This window comes from Lynx canadensis, chromosome C1, assembly GCF_007474595.2.
Source record: "Lynx canadensis isolate LIC74 chromosome C1, mLynCan4.pri.v2, whole genome shotgun sequence".
Lineage (NCBI taxonomy): Eukaryota > Metazoa > Chordata > Mammalia > Carnivora > Felidae > Lynx > Lynx canadensis.
In genome coordinates, this window is record NC_044310.1 from 189,983,528 (window position 1) to 189,999,433 (window position 15,906).

The 15,906-nt window shown below is 45.0% G+C and overlaps 1 protein-coding gene across 1 annotated transcript in view; it reads left to right on the forward strand.

Moving 5' to 3' along the window:
* Positions 1-1,542: 1,542 nt before the first annotated feature.
* PARD3B (par-3 family cell polarity regulator beta) overlaps positions 1,543-15,906 on the forward strand; it is a 1,010,919-nt gene continuing 996,555 nt past the window's right edge. Inside the window, exon 1 of the mRNA XM_030325489.1 lies at positions 1,543-1,699. Coding sequence (XP_030181349.1) covers positions 1,580-1,699 — 120 coding nt within the window. The 5' untranslated portion in view covers positions 1,543-1,579. The remainder of the gene's footprint in view (positions 1,700-15,906) is intronic.

A 15,906-nucleotide genomic window follows, 5' to 3' on the forward strand; every position in this document is an offset into this window, starting at 1 on the left:
TGCTTAACCCAATGAGCCACCCAGAAGCCCCTAAATGTGTCCTGACAAAGAAACAAATTCTTTTGTAGGAAAACACATGATGTAGCCCCGAGTATGGTGCTGGATGAACTAGACTGTTGGAAAAACAATTTGGGGAGACCAGAAATTTAGCATGGGAACAACTGAGTTTCTCTGAGCACAACTGACTTCATGGTCAGTTCAGTTCCTTAACCTCCCTCAGCACCATTCTTCATGCACAAAATTGGAAAAATAATACCTTACGGGGTTGTTAGACTCAAAGGAGCTCATTGATATGTGACCTAAGAACGACACAAATTTTTTTTTTGAATTATTTTTTCAGATACTCCTATTTCAATTGGTGGTGGACACATGCCTCCCAAATCATGAGCCTTCACGTGTTTAAAATTGTTTTTCTAGTCAAATGCACAAGAGGAGGCACATTTCTGAAGGATGTATGTAAAAATGGGCTATCATATCTGGGTCTGGGATGTGACCTTTGGGGAAAATCTCAGTGTTGTCTTCTGTAAAAGGAAGGGTTCCGCTCCCACGTTATCCCCAAGAACCCCTTGGGGGTTCAGTTTTGCCATCTCAGCACTCCAGAGGACAGAATCGGTGCTCTGCTTAAGACGAGGTTCCTGGCAGGCCCTTGGGTCATCCCTGCAGCTCAGTACCTGTGAGCTGCCACTCCTCCGGTGTTTTTGGTGGGCGTGGCGACAAGCACCTGCTCTCAGGCTTTCCTTGAATCTCGCTCCAAGCCTTACGTTTTAACGGTGTAGCTCTGCAGTCTCCTAGCTAATCCCTCAAGGTTGCTTTATGAGATCCGGTTTCAATCCCCCGGTGGGTAGCTCTCAGGTCCCGTTACAATTCTCCAGAGCTCAGCGTGTGTGCAGGAGGGACGGAGCCAGGGAGAGATCGGGTAAGGGGACGAGGCTCCCGGGCTCCTGTTACCGGCTGCACGGGCCCCCGCCCCGCGCAGCCGAGTGCGCGGCGGGGCCCGGGAGCGCCGCGGCCCCTTTAAGAGCCGGGCCCAGGCCGGCCCCGGGGCCGCGGGAGCCCAGAGCGCCGCGCGCCGCCGAGGAGTTGGGATCCGGCGCAAAAAGTTTCCTCCCAACTCCGGCCCCGCGCGCCGCCGCCGCCGCCCACTCCAGCCCGGGGCCTGGAGTCGGCCCCGCAGCCGCCGCCGCCGCCAGGGCCGGGGCCAGGGGGCAGGGCCAGGGCCAGAGCTGGCCCGGCAGTTTCGCTTTGGCGGGCTCGGAGCAGCCGCCTTGTCCGGGCCCGAGCAGGAGACGGAGCAGGAGGAGGAGGAGCCCGGCCACAGTGCAGCCGCGTCCCCGGGCACCAGCTACCTGGGAGGTAGCCCTTCCCGCAGCCGCCCCCTTCCCCGATTGCTGCCCGCCCCGGGGCCGCCTGCGCCGGGAGGAGGGGCGCTGCCGCGAACCCCGGGCCCTGAGGGGGCGCGGGGGAGAGGTGCTCCGGGTCTCCGGACCCCCCCGCGCCGGGCGAACCCCCAGAGTGTGGGCTGCGCCCGTGGGGCTGGACACCTGTTCGGCCGGGCCCGGCGTGGGCGCCGGGGGCCAGGATGAAAGTGACCGTGTGCTTCGGCAGAACCGGCATCGTGGTGCCCTGCAAGGAGGGCCAGCTGCGCGTCCGGGAGCTCACGCAGCAGGCGCTGCAGCGGTACCTGAAGACCAGGGAGAAGGTGAGCGCTGGGGCGCGGAGTGGGGGCGCGGCTGTGGGGCGGGCTACCCGTGAGCGCGCCAAGGCACCTGCCAGGTGCCCCAGGACCCGGTGGCGACGCGCAGAGGACACAACACCCAGACTTTATTGGAAGCTACCTGTGCCCGCCAACTTTCGTTGCTAGTATAAGTGACCTGGATGTCTTTGGGCGTTTGTGGGCCTTGCTTCTCAAAGGGTGCTGGGAAGCAACGCTGCATGGGAGTCTCTTGGGGGCTCGCTACAAATGCACAGTCTGATGCCCTCCTCCAGGCCCACTGCCTCTGAATCTGCTTTTAAACAAGCTCCCAGGTGATTGGAATGACTGTTGAAGTTTGAGAAGCACAGCTTTAGGTGTTTGAGAAAACGCTTCTCAAGGGAGTGCTGGAAGGTGCTGCTCAGTCAGGTGTGAATTTTGACCCCGGCTAAGGCCCGCCCCACTTTTGCTCCTTGGAGTTAGAAAGTTGATTGGTGCTAGCAACAGATACTCGGAAGTTACAACTGATGGAGCCCTTGGAATTTAATTTTCTGAGCTGTTCTCCATCAGTGACTGGGGCAGGAACTTACGTAGAAGGATGCTGTTTGCTTACACTAAGCCGTCCACCTTTTGAGTGTCTTTAGTTTAATGCCACATATTCTAGGAGTATTTACTAGTGTGTGCGCTGTGTCAGATCCTGGGTGACTGTTGATATAGTCATAAAGATAGTTCCCAGGTCTGTCCCCGAAATCAGATATACGTAAAAGTTAAGTGACTAATACTTTTAAGTGTGCAGTACGTGTTCAGAATTAGATGCTAGAATTCATATTAGCTGTTTGGGTAACATCCTGGGACTCTGTCTCTTCTTCAATGAAATCTTTTAATGAAGGCTTCAAAGAGCACCTTTTAATTCTTTGAATCTTCAGATGGAACATCAGGCCCTAAATTCTCCTCAAACAGGACAAGTCATGAACTCTTGCTTTAGATGTCAGTGGCTCTCAATATTTGTTTTCATGGCGTGAGAACTATATAAATGGCCTATAGAAGTATATGAGTATCTACCCCATTTCCCCCCATTGTTTCAAAGTTTATGCTGTTCTGTGTTGTGTAATTCAGTTAAAAACTGGTATTTGCTCAAGTAACCAATCCTCCTCCTGAACTTCTGAAAGGAAGCCTCTGAAAGTGAGCTAAGGTTAATAGTAACTACACTAACTTCTGAAAGTAAGCTAAGGTTAATAGTAACGACATTATTCTAGACAAATTATTCAAGTAAATGTCATTGAAAGATTATCTTAATGAGGTGATAAACTTATTTTTATTTTTAACTCAGTATTTAAAATAATTTATGCTCTAACATCTTGTATATTTGGAAGTTTAGTATGTGGAGCTGTCCAAGTAATAGAAGAAGTAAGCTACATACTTATAAATGACATGCAGGGTAAATTAGTTGAAATTTACCTAATTCATCTAGATAAACTAGATGAAATTTAGTGCACTTATAATTTGATCTTAAAAGGTGTTAAAAAGCTATTGATATTCTGTACTGAAAGCATAATTTATAATATCAGAACCTATAATGTAATTGTATTGATTAATTTACTATTACCAGTTATTACATTTTTCTGTGTTTACATTTATATATTAGCACATAGGACATTTAAAGGTCACCCACAGTTTATAAATTCTCCCTCCCTTCTTTGGCTTTTAAAATCTCAATTTAGTAAGTGGCAAGTGATATTTTCTCTCTCCCTAAATATCTCTCTCCCATAGTTTCATTTTAAATAGCATTGTATTCATAACAAGGCTTAACTAATATTAAATGGGATTCCTAATGGAACTAAAATGTCAAGAAATAATCTAACAAATTCCATGCTTTCATTCACTGAATTTAGAAAATAATGGGAAAAGACCAGAAATGTCAAAATTCAATTTGAAAAACAACTTGTCACAAATTCAGTTTCTTTAAATCAGTGAAAGAAATTTAAAAGGCTTGCTCCCCTGGACAGCAAGATGTTTAGCCTTGCACTCAGCAATAAAAACATAATAACTAACATGAATTAGACTTACTGCTGCTATGCAGGCGCTGTTGTTAAGAACTTTACATATGTTAAATGACTTCATGAGACAGGTCCTAATATTTTCTTTTTACAGCAGGGAAAAAAGAGACACAGAGATATGACAGATACATGGTCGAATTGAACTCAGGAACTGAGTCTGTAGGTCCTTACTCATAGTCACTAACTGCACTGCCCAGTAGGTTATTGTGCATTGGAATGTACCCATCTTATTTATTTTTTACAGTTTTTTTTTTTTTCTAAAAGACCATTCCATCTATAAACTGCTATGATCACCTATCAACCTAAAGAGGGGAATTTTATTTCTTGCAGAGAGTTGTGACATGCACAAGTTCCTCTTGATTGTATCTTATGCAGTACAGGACTGCATGTATTGGGAAGAAGTCTAATTGCTGAGCCTAATATTGCAGGATTTGCAAGTCAAGTATGAAAAACATTCCTTAGTCTGATTACAGATGGAAAAATGGGCAAAATCTCTTAGATATTCAGGTGGAGAGTGCTAGAAAGAAAAAATTGGTGGGAACATGAATATAAATTAAGCCCATTTCTTTCAGGGCCTTGAATAATTTAGATGGGAGAAAGGCAGATTTCAAGATTGAGGGTAGAGGTGAGGTATCTACAGTTTGGAGGGTAAGTGAAGCCATGAGGCCATTCTGGATTTTGTGGACAACATGTGAGAAGTACCAAACTTCTGCTGAGAACAAAGAAGACTGGTATTTGTGGAATGTGGGGAACCAGCTGAATCAGCATCAGATAAAGCCAGAATTGGGTAAGATGTTGAGGACTGTGAAGGGACTTTTGGGAAGGCTTTAATTATGTTTTGAAATCTGGGACTTTGAGTTTCCTATTGCCCCCTTCTCCCCTCCCTGCCATTTGATGAACTTGACGGGGAAGGTGAATTGACTAAGGGGCAAGAATTATGGGGTTGCTTGTCTTTGGATTCTCGTAGTTTATCAGTGTCCCAGGCTCTAAATCCAATTTACTTAAGTAGTTAGTGGAGAGGAGATTGTCTTCTCATGTAGTTCAAGGTGGAGATCATTGAGTAACTAGTTAAATTTATCATCGAAATTACGTGTCACAGGTGAATGGGTAATTGAGCCGTATCCTGCAGGGGCTCTCAACCCTGGCTGATCATTAGTTACCTCTAATTTATCATTCAACATTTTAAATAATACAAATGCCTAAGTCCCTTTCTCCAAGATTCTACTTCAGTAGGTTTAGAGTGGAGCCTGGGCATAGGTGTTTTAAAAAGATGATTTTAATGCCCAGCTTGGGCTGAGAACTACTGATCTACTGAAATCATCTGGTAAGGCTGAACTCATTTGCTTTTAAACTCTTTTGATAGCAGATCCTGTGTTTTAGACCTCTCCAGATCAACCTATCATTAGCAATCGTCTCTCCTGCCATGAATGAAGTCTCACGGCAGGGTTCAAATAATTTATTTAATTGACCATTTATATATATATATATTTCATACACCCACACACAAACTAAAAGAGGTTGAAGTGAATAAGGGAAAGACTTGTTTAGTAATGAGAATGTATAGTGTGTTTATGAGTCGAAATGAATGAGATAATATGAACATTGAGGTCATGGGATAGTGGGTATGCTGGAATTTTAAGCTGATTTGTGGATTTGACTGTAGGAGAATACCTTTTTTTTTTTTTTTTTTAAGTAAAGAAACATTTGATACATTTGCCAGAAGGAATCTCTTCTGTGTTCAGATATTTTGAATTATTTCTTTTACCCTTGAGACCAGCTTCCCAAATCTGAGCAAGATAAGAGTAATAATTCTGTTTTCTGATAAATTGTGGGGTCAGCATCTAAAAACTTGTACAGTAACAAGAATCTGGTATATGGGCCTAACTGGAGGAATAGGCTGGAAATCCTGAATTCTTGAACTTTTTTCAGTTTTTGATGTCTTGTTTCCAGATTTTAAGGTTCCTGTATACATAAACTAGGACCAGAGTGGATTCCTAAAATGCTTTTCAATTTTTTGGGCACTGATGTACTGGAGTGCTTCATTTCCTATTCATTCATTTCCTCTCTTCTCCTACTATGTGGACTCGATGTTTGTCCCCAGCTGTTTGTCCCCAGTGTGTGGATAGGACTGACTCACCACCAGCAGGGTGCATGCTGCTAACTTGCTTTTGGTTCTTCACTTGACCTGCATAGAGCAGCCTCTGAGTTTACAGACACAGGGCTGGTGGGGCCCGCTGGGACCCACAGACCTGGTTTTTCAATTCTGCTCAGTTTCACATTTTGACTGAGTTGCCATGTTTAAATATTTTGAGACTTCATGCAAAGATCCAGATTTCTGTCTTCTCTGGGCGGAAAAACAAATCGGAAGCTCTGACTGCATTGGGCTTTACTTTCCCACATAGCAACCATCAGTTGGAAACGAGACATCCCTCTTCTCTTTAAGCAGGAATCCTTCTGCTCTCTGCTCCATTGTGGCCTCCCCAAAAGTACGTTACTACCTCAGGCTTACCTTTTTACTCTGTTGTTGTTTTCTTTTTTATGGCCCATGTAAGCCATTGTTGCCCTTTGGCCTGCTGTAGGTATTTGAGTTTGTGGCCCCTGGACCTTCTCTTTTCCATTACACCTCTTTCTCTTCCCTCCTGTACCTCTCTCTGTCCTGGCTACACCTCTCCCTCTCCTCCTCCCCCACACCTCTCTTGCTCCCATCCCCACGCCCCTCCCCCCACCCATACTCCCACCATGACCTACATATAGGGTTTGCTGACCAGGATTTGGGCTGCAGTAATCGCTTCATGTTGGGAGCCACAGCCCTGATTTGTAGTTTGGAGCGCTGTGCTCAAATGGCTTAGTTAACCAAGTCTTTATCCCATTCCCAGGGCATTCTGTGGCATAGATCCTCTGTGTGGAGGTTGGGCAAATGGTAATGTCAGATTTTTATGAGACTATGTTTTCTGAAGAAATTGGTTATTAAAATCATCTGAGGGGTCTATTAATATGCAGAGCTTTGGATTTTCTCTTGGAAAGTCTAAAGTGGTAAAGTCCATAGAAACTTTTTGTGATGATGGAAATGTTCTATATCTGTGTTTTCAAACAGGGCACCCTGTAGCCACTTACGGTTTTTCAATACTTGAAATGTGGTAGTGCAACTGAAGAACTGAATTTTCAATTTAAATTTAAGTGGTCACAAATGGGGGTGCCCGGGTGGCTCAGTCTGTTAAGCATCTGACTCTTGATTTCGGCTCAGGTCATGATCTTAGGGTTCCTGAGATCAAGCCTCGTGTCAGGCTCTGCACATCAGGCCCTCTCCTCCCTCCTCCCTCCCTCTCTCTCTCTCTGCCCCCCTCCTATGCTGTGTTTGCTCTCTCTCTAAATAAATAAACTTCAAAAAAATCACAAAAGGTAATAAGCCATTTACCCAAATGGACAGTTCAAGTCTAAGGCTCCTCTGCTGATTTCTCTCAGCTGCTTTTGGAAACAGCTGGTCTACAGCTCAGGTCCCAGGCAGTCCTTACGCTGACATTCTTACGGATGTGGCTATCCTGTTGGGAACTCTGGCATCAGAAAGGGGTCTGCATTTACCTTTTGGTATTCAAAGGTGGAAGACACAGCCTTTAAAACCTTGAATCCTTTACCTAGACATGAGCAAAACCCAGCTTAATTTTAAAGCAAGTTGAAGTCTGCTTGAGCATTTTCGGTGAGATTTAGATGCTTTTGGATGAGCATGGACCCAAATATCATCTCTCTAGCTCCAGCCCAGATCTCTCCTCTGAGCTCCAAACTCAAAGTAGCAGCTTCCTTGCCACCTTTGCTTGGATGTCAGGTAGGCATCTTACACTTAGCAAGCCCCAAACTGAACTCCTGATCCCATACTCCAGATCTACTCCCCCCACAGTCTTCCCATCACATTAAATGGCAGTGCCACCCTGCTGGTTGTTCAGGCCAGAAATCCTTGTCACGGTTTGTGACTGCTCTCTTCCTTGTGTGATTAACCTGCAATCAATCTGCAACTCAGAGAGATTCCACTCTCCCAATACATTCAGAATCTCACTGCTTCTTTCCAGCTTTTCTGTTAGTGTGCTGGGGTTCATGGTATTTTTGTTTTTGTTTTTCCAGTGAATTTTAGTTTCCCTGTTTCTGCCTCATGCCCCCCACGAAAGGTCTTTTCTCAACACAAAAGCTAGAGTGACATTTAAAATTCTAGTCAGGTCATGTCCTTCTTCTACCCGAGATCCTCTGTTGGCTCCGGTCTCTTTCCGATGGCCTGTAAGATGCTACATGATCTGGGTATCTGTGCAAAAAAGTTAGCGAAGCAGGCCTGTGACTCCTATCTTTACACCTGCTTACAAGGCTGACTCTTGACTGGCATCTGGGAACTTAGATTTGTGGAGGGTTCCCACCATTCTCTGAAAATGGCTTATGCAAATGGCTATTCTTTATGCAAACAATATGGTTTATACTGAACACCTGCCTTTTTCTAAGGTCCGGAATTTTTGCACATGCTAGGCAGAGGGTCCCTATGTGACCAGCCCCCAGTGAAAACCATGGATGCTGAGTCTCGAACGATCCTCTCTGGTAGATGGACATTTCACACATGATGTCAAAACTTGTTGCTGGGTGGGGGGCGTTCTACTGGAAGTGGATCATTGGAAGCTTGTGCCTAGTAATACATCACAGCTATGAGAATGACTATATGCTGAGTCCTATGAGTCCTCCTGGTGAATCATGGAACCTGGGTGATCTTGGGGATCCCTGCACACCATCTCTTACCTTTCAGACCTCTTCTTCCATCCCTCTCCTGTTCTCCCCCAGCCTCCTGATCTTGTGGCTGTTACTCCAACAATGCCAGCAGGTTCATACGTCACGTGCTATTTTCTATGCCTGAAATGGTCTTCTGCAGTTACCCACCTGTCTAGTTTCCTCATCTTTTCCAGCCTAAGATTGTTCCTGTCTTTGTGAAACCTTCCTGACCATACTGTTTATAATTGTGACCCCTCCAACCATCTCCTGTATTGCTCTTTCCCGCTTTTTCTCCCCAGAAATCACCCCTCCCTATCATACTTCTTATTTTAACTGCATTTATTGTCCTTCTTTCCCCTAGAATGTTAGTTAAATAAAGTTAGAGGTATTTGTTCAGTTTTGTTCATTGTTCAATCCCTAGCTCCTATGAGAGTGACTGGTGCTTAGTGGACTGATCGTAAACTCTTCTTGAACACACATGTATCCACTACTGTTGGTCACAGTTCTCTCTCCATTACAAACTACTTCATAATCCAGTAGCTTAGAATAACTCCAAATACGTGAAGAAGGCTCAGTGTGCTGTTTTCTGGGTCTGGGATGTTCAAGATTGGGCTCTTCATTCGCATGTCTGTTGCCTCAGCTAGGATGGCTTGAATAGAATATGTCTGGAGCCTTGGTTCTTGCTGTCGCCTGGGTCCCTGGGTTCTCTTCCTTGCAGTCTTAGCATGTGATCTTCTTCACGTGGCCTCTTCCTATGGTCTCCTGGGCAGAGTAACCTGACTTCTCAAAAGGCAGCTCACGGCTCCAAAGAATTCCAGAGTGGAAGCTGCCAGGTATTCTTAAGACTTAGACCTCCAAGTGGCATGATGTTTTCTGCCATGTTCTATTAGTTAAAGCAAGTAACACAGTAAGGCCCAGAGTGAAGGGAAAGGATTGTACACAGAGCTGAATAACCATAGGTATGGTTGTTTGGGAGGGACTGCCAACGTGACAGGTCACATCCTTGGTGGGACAAATGTGAAGATTAATCAGTTGCTGTCTCTGTTTTTGATGAGTTTTGCAGCCTCCTGGGGGATGAGGCCCACATGTGAATAAGCCAGTTTTATCCCAGTAGTATGTGTCCTGGGGTACAGTGTGGGCAAGGGATGCTGTTTGGAACAGAATACATTGAAGCTGTTTTGAATGAGGTGAGGAATTTGCGAGGTGGAAAAGTGAGGGAAGGCGTTCCAGGTGGAGGGAACAAAGTGAGAAGGCATCAGCTGGTTGAGGGAGTTGTGAAAAGTCAGGCACCGCCCAGGAAGGAGTGATGGTGCACAGAGTAACTTGGACCAGATTGTGAATGCGCTTGGGTGACACCCTAAGGGATTTTCCTGGTTTCTTAATGTTATTATTGGTTTTTTATTACAAATATATTCGTGTTTTACTCACTTTGCATGTATGAAAGTATTTGCATGGATTTAAAAAATGGAGAGGATTTTGGAAAATTAGATTAAAAAATAGGTATTTCTGTTAAGGCCTCATTGCCCAACTGGTTACCCTGGTTCTCATACCTTCCCCAGATAAACTTTCAACAAGGTTATCAAGATGTGGGAGCTTGGTTATTTTTCAGTCCTTACTTTTGATGATCTTTTAAAACTCCATATTCCCATGAACTTTCCAGGATTTTTAAACATGTGTGTCTCTTCTCAGTCTTGCAGGTGCTCCCTACGCTGTTTCCATGTGTGCTGGTGCATCAGGCTCTGGGTTTGCTCTCAATGGGATCTCCTCTATTCTGTGGCTTCAACTGCCTCTAAATACACACTTCTACCCCTGAACTTCCATAGACCCTGATATCCACTTGCCTCTGGACTTTACCACCTTGGGGTTCTGCACACGGTTGAAGCCCAGTCTATTCTCTGTAAATCTGCTGGTCTCCACTTCTGCTGCCATCATTCACCCAATGTCTGATTCAGAAACCTGAGAATCCTCCGTTCCTTGGTGATCTTTCTTTCTTTATATTCTACCGTATGTGTAGTTGGTCCAAAAGTTTCTTTGGTTCCAAGTAAATCTCCTGCATCTGCTTCTACCCTGAAGCCATGCCATTGCCCATTTCTGCTATGGGAGGCTGCCCCAGGCTGTTAACTAGCCTCTGCCTCTGCTGGCTCTGGACTCTCCCAGACCATTTTCCACTGAGGACCTTATAGCCACAAATCTGATACTATATGAAGTACTCCTGGGAATATTTAAAGAGTTCCCCATTGCTTTTAGGTGAAAAGGCAGAACTTTGCCCCTGTCCAGTGTCTTTTCTGTTCCTATATGCCCTTCTGATTCCTACATGCAGTTTAGCATTCTTTCACACTTTCCCCACCCCAGGTAAATCCTGCCCATCCTTCAGGACGAGTCTCCAATTTTCTCTTCCCTAGGAATCTCGTCCCTCCCTGCCTCTGCTTACTGTCACTTAGGGGTTTCATTCTTGTGTTCTCAGAGCTCCCCATTCTTGTGCTTTTATTTTGGAAACTACATCTTACATTTTACTCTTCGGTAGTCAGAATCTACTAACTTAACAGGCAAAGCCCAAGTGACAGTGGCTTATCACAGCCAAGGGTTCTCTCTCTCCGGTACACACAGTCCCCTCCCCAGTGTGTGCTTTGGCCTCAGGCTTTTCCATAGATCTGCGCTCTGCTGACTGATGAATGAAGAGAGCACGGCAGATGCCACAGGAGATTTGTGGCCTGACCTTCCTGTGGCAGATAACACTTCTTGCTAGCATTTCACTGGTAAAACTGGCCGTGAGCCCCATCTGGATGCAGTGGGTTAGGAAGGTGGTCCACCTGTCATACCGGTGAGCAACTAGCCAGGCTCTGCCATCTACTGCAATCATCTTGTCTCCCCTCTGTACTGTGAACTATTCAAAAACAAGGAATTTTTCTTTTTCTTATTTTCCCATCCCTGTTTTTAGCGTATAGCTGACATGTATGTATACCATAAATGCTTGTGAAATTATATTAAATTTCACATTGCTTTCTTGCATAAAAATGAGAATGACCTTGTATTCAATGCAAAGTTTTATGAGTTTGGAATCATTATATGTGGTATTTTTTTTTTTTTTAAGTCTAAATGCAACTTTTCTCTTGATTGTCTTCAACTACCTCATCAAATCCACATTTGCCGTAGACAGTCATTTAGTGGTCCATTATATCTGCCATGCTGATTGTCTTAAATAGCAGCTTCGAATTCTGACAGGTTGACTCACTTCTCAGATTTTTGAGACTGAGTACTCTGTAGTTCTGGATTTTCAAGGAAAGAATATCATCCTTTTGCTTCCTGAGGATTTTTTGTGCCATGCTGTTTCTTTGAACAATGTTTGATTTTCATTGTCTTACTCATCAATTTCCTGTTGGTTTTAAAAATGAATCTGGATTATCTTACTTGGGATGGATTCGTTCAGTTCGAAAGGCATGGTTTTCTGTGTCTGAGGGGCTGCCAAATTAGGTTTGCCTCCTGTCCCTGGGCTCAACCATTCTTTTGATTGCCAGACTTTCACCTTTTGGATTGCCATGAGATGGAATTTCAAGATCCCAAAAGACAGTCTGATTGTAAAGGGTTCGCTCTCAATTTAGTCCCTATCAGATGGAGTGCCGGACATACATCCAGATAAATACCCTCTATACTCCCCCTGTCTTCTGCCTCAAGTGAGGGTATTAAACTTGCCGGGTGGTCCTGGGCCCTGGAGGAATTGCTGGGGGTGGGGGGGGGGATGCTGGGCGCTTGGTGATGGAAGCAGATAACAGAGGAGATGTCCCAGCTCTTGGCTAAGCCACTGTCAGCTAGACCCGAGAACGACATGGACCGGGAAAAGGATCAGACCCATTTTATCGCTTCATTTGAGGCAGAAATTAAGGTTTTATGGGAGCTCTGCTAATAGACTTCTGATGCCTTTTAGGGAGATTTAGGATTAGTTTTTTTTTTTTGTTTTTTTTTTTACTTTTAATTTATTTTAAATCGAAGTATAGTTGACACGCAATGTTACGTTAGTTTCAGGTGTACAACCTAGTGATTCGACAAGTCTATATGTTATGCCAGACTCGCCACGAGAGTAGCGACCGTCTGTCACCCCACACTGCTGTTACAGTGCCATTGATCATATTCCCTGTGCTGTCCCTTTCATCCCCATGAGATTTAGGGTAAGTTTTGCCACTATTTGTTTTTACAGAGACATGAAGCCTAGAGATGGTGACAGGGGATATATAGATATAATTGATACTCCTTCCTCTTCATAGAGAGGTGGCCTGTTTTGGGGAAGGGATGCAGAGACAGTGGGGTTTCTGACTTACAACTACAGTCCCTTAACCCCATCTTCACATAAAACATATGTTGTGTATTCAGTGAGGCCTTAGGCCTCCAAGTAGTGGACACTTTGCTATGGTTATCTGAATGTAAGTGTCACTTCAGTCACTTGAGAGAGGATTTAGACAACGACTGGGTCAAGCATTGTGTTTTGTGCTGGGATTATAGAATAAAGGCATAGTCCCTGCCTCTGTCAGGCTTGTAGAATTCGAGGGCAGAGAGAACAATGTAAATAAACCAAACACAGTGTGGTAGAGGGTCTGCGAGTGGTGGATGAAGGCAGCCACTGAACTTGGCTTTGCTTGGAGCAGGGAGAGATGGGCAGTGGTGCAGGCTCCACCTGGGGAGATGTCCACGAATGGACACGAATGTCCATGAATGGACATTGGCCAGAGCAGTAAGGGTGGTGAGAAGCATTGGAGGGAGGAGAAAGGGAGAAGGGGAGGTGTGGGGGAAGGAGAGGGAGGTATGAGTATGGGGAGCTGTTGGGGAGGGAGGGAGGGAGAGAGAAATGGCTAGCCTGTGACTGAGGGTAAAGTGTTTTTTTTTTCTGGTGGGGGGAAGGATAGCATGGAATGTTTTCTAAGGGTGACTGTGGGAGGGAGGGGTAGGGAATGAGGCCGTGAGAAGAAGGCAGGGTCAAAGCCGGGAGGCTTTTGTTATGATGAGCTAAAGAGCTTGAGTTGTCAAGCATTCTACTCAGGGTGGTGATATTGTCTGATTTGCCTTTTTGTGTTGGTTGCCCTGGAAGATGAAGATGGGGCTGAGACTAGAGGTGGACCAATTGATCCAGGTCCCTGCCTGGGAGTGGAGGATAGGCCTGTTGAAGCATAAGAGGAAATGGGCTTTGAGATTTTGGGGGGCAGAGGATTGGACTTGGGAGTTGACTCGGAATAGTAAAGGAAGTGTGGGTGGAAATGGGGAGAGGAGGCAGTATGAATTCTGCATTTCGATGAATACCCTGTGTTTTGGGAGTTGAGGCCTGGGGATCCAGGGACCAGTAAGAGATGGTCTGTACCCCCAGGAGCCCCACAGATAAGGGGAGGAGAGGTGGGAGACTAAGGACAGTTGAAAAGGTGGCTGGGGCATGTTGAGCGCCTGGCTGAGATCATAAGTCATATGTTCATAAAGATGCCAGTCTTTGGCATTATTTGCCTGGCATTAGATTAGAGCCTTGATTCAAGAGTGAGATTTGAGGGCAGATGTGGAAAAAATGTGGCATCTGGAAATGAAAGTGGTCAGGCCGGGGTGATGGATCTATAACATTGGTGGCTTTCAGACAGCTGTGATAGAGATTCACAGTGGCTAGAAGCCCTCTGACCGCCCCTCTGGGCGCCCCCCCCACCCTTGCTTGACCCTTCTGCAGCCTCCTTTGCGACCTAGGAGGCTGAGCAGATGCAGACTTTCTGACTCTGAGTTTCAGCTGTTGGGGAGGCCCCAGCAGGAGAATGGAGGGTGGGCTACCCCCTTCCTGCCTGGTCACCAAGGGTTAGCTATCCCCCTTCACTGAAGGTTGCGCCTCCTGTCGGAGACACCCTCCTTGTGCTCCTCTCTCCATGGTATTGACATCCACTCCTTTCTCTGTCCTTTGGGTCCTGGATGATGGCAAGGGCTCACCACTGTTACTATCCCTTAATGTTTTCCCTTAACCTTGTGCAAACCTTTATAGTTTATTAAATATCTAATAGTTTATTGAGTGAACCATCTGTTTCCTGCCAAGATTTGGATTAACAAATACAGTAGTAATAGGTTTTCCTTCACGAGCCAGTATCTATAATGCATATATACAATTGGAAAATAAGTCTTCTGGGGGTACTTACCCTAACTATAATTTATGCCTCTACTTTTTTTTTTATGCTGTTGTTTTATTTTTTAAAAGTTGTTAGGATGTACTGATTTGATTTTACTACCCACTAATAGGTTAGGGCCCAAATATTTAGGGACTACCTGATATTTAGGGAGCTTGGATGGGTCATCAGGTCATGTGACTCTAGAAATCCTTACAGCTCTAAAATCCCGTTGCTTTCAGATTGAAATAAACTGAGGCTGAAGCTAAATTCCTAATATCAAGTATGCATTGAAAGGGTTTAAGTTACAATCTGTGGATTATAATGCTAACTTCCTTTCAAAGATAAGATTTGGGTCTTGAGACTTGTGAATGGCCAGCATGTGAGCTGAGAGTCATCTGGGCCCAGCATTCACATGGCTGGATAAAAATCTAGAAGGAATCACAAGATTTATAATTGTCATCCCATATTTTCTTTGTAGAGACATAGTAATAGTATTGGTAACTTTAAATATTAGCTTCTTTCCTTTTGTAGCAAAGAGTTGAAGTGCAAGATGGAAAAATAATCCTTGTCTCTGTATTTATAGGCACGTTTCTAGAGATTCAGTGGGCTTGAGTTTTGACAGCAGTATTAGATGGGACACATTTTCCCAGAACCTTCGAAAAACTAACCCTGCAGTTCAGAAATTTCTATGAAAAACTTTTTGCTGATTTTTTTTTCATTTTCAGTATGGATACATGTCTCCCTGACTGGATTGTGAAGCCCTGAAGAAGATGGATTGTGTGGTATGGCACAACTAGCTTTGCATTTTAGGTCTTTTCCCCTTTGGTCCACTTTTTGTCTGTGGGTGAGAAGGACTCCTGGGAAACGTGAGTGGGGACAGTGACTCTAGTTACCCTATTGCTTTACTAGTTTCCTGGGGCTGCCATGACAGAGTTCTGCAACCTGGATGGCTTCACGCAACGGACATTTACTTTTTCACAATTCTGAAGGCTAGAGGTCCAAAGTTAGTGTGTTGGTAGCCTCATGGTACTTTTGAAGCCTCCGAGATCCAGCTTCTGGCAGCCCCAAATACTCCTTAGTTTGTGGCAGAGGAACGCCAATCTGTGCCTCCATCTTTCCATGGCTGTTCCCCCTGTGTCTCACTGTCTCTTCTCTTAGAAGGACACCAATCCTATCTGATTAGGGTCCACCCTAATTTGATTTGATTACACCTGTAGAGACTCTGTTGCTAAATAAGATCACATTCACCAGTACCAAGAGTTAGGACCTCAGCATATCCTTTTGGGGGGACATGGTTCAATTTATA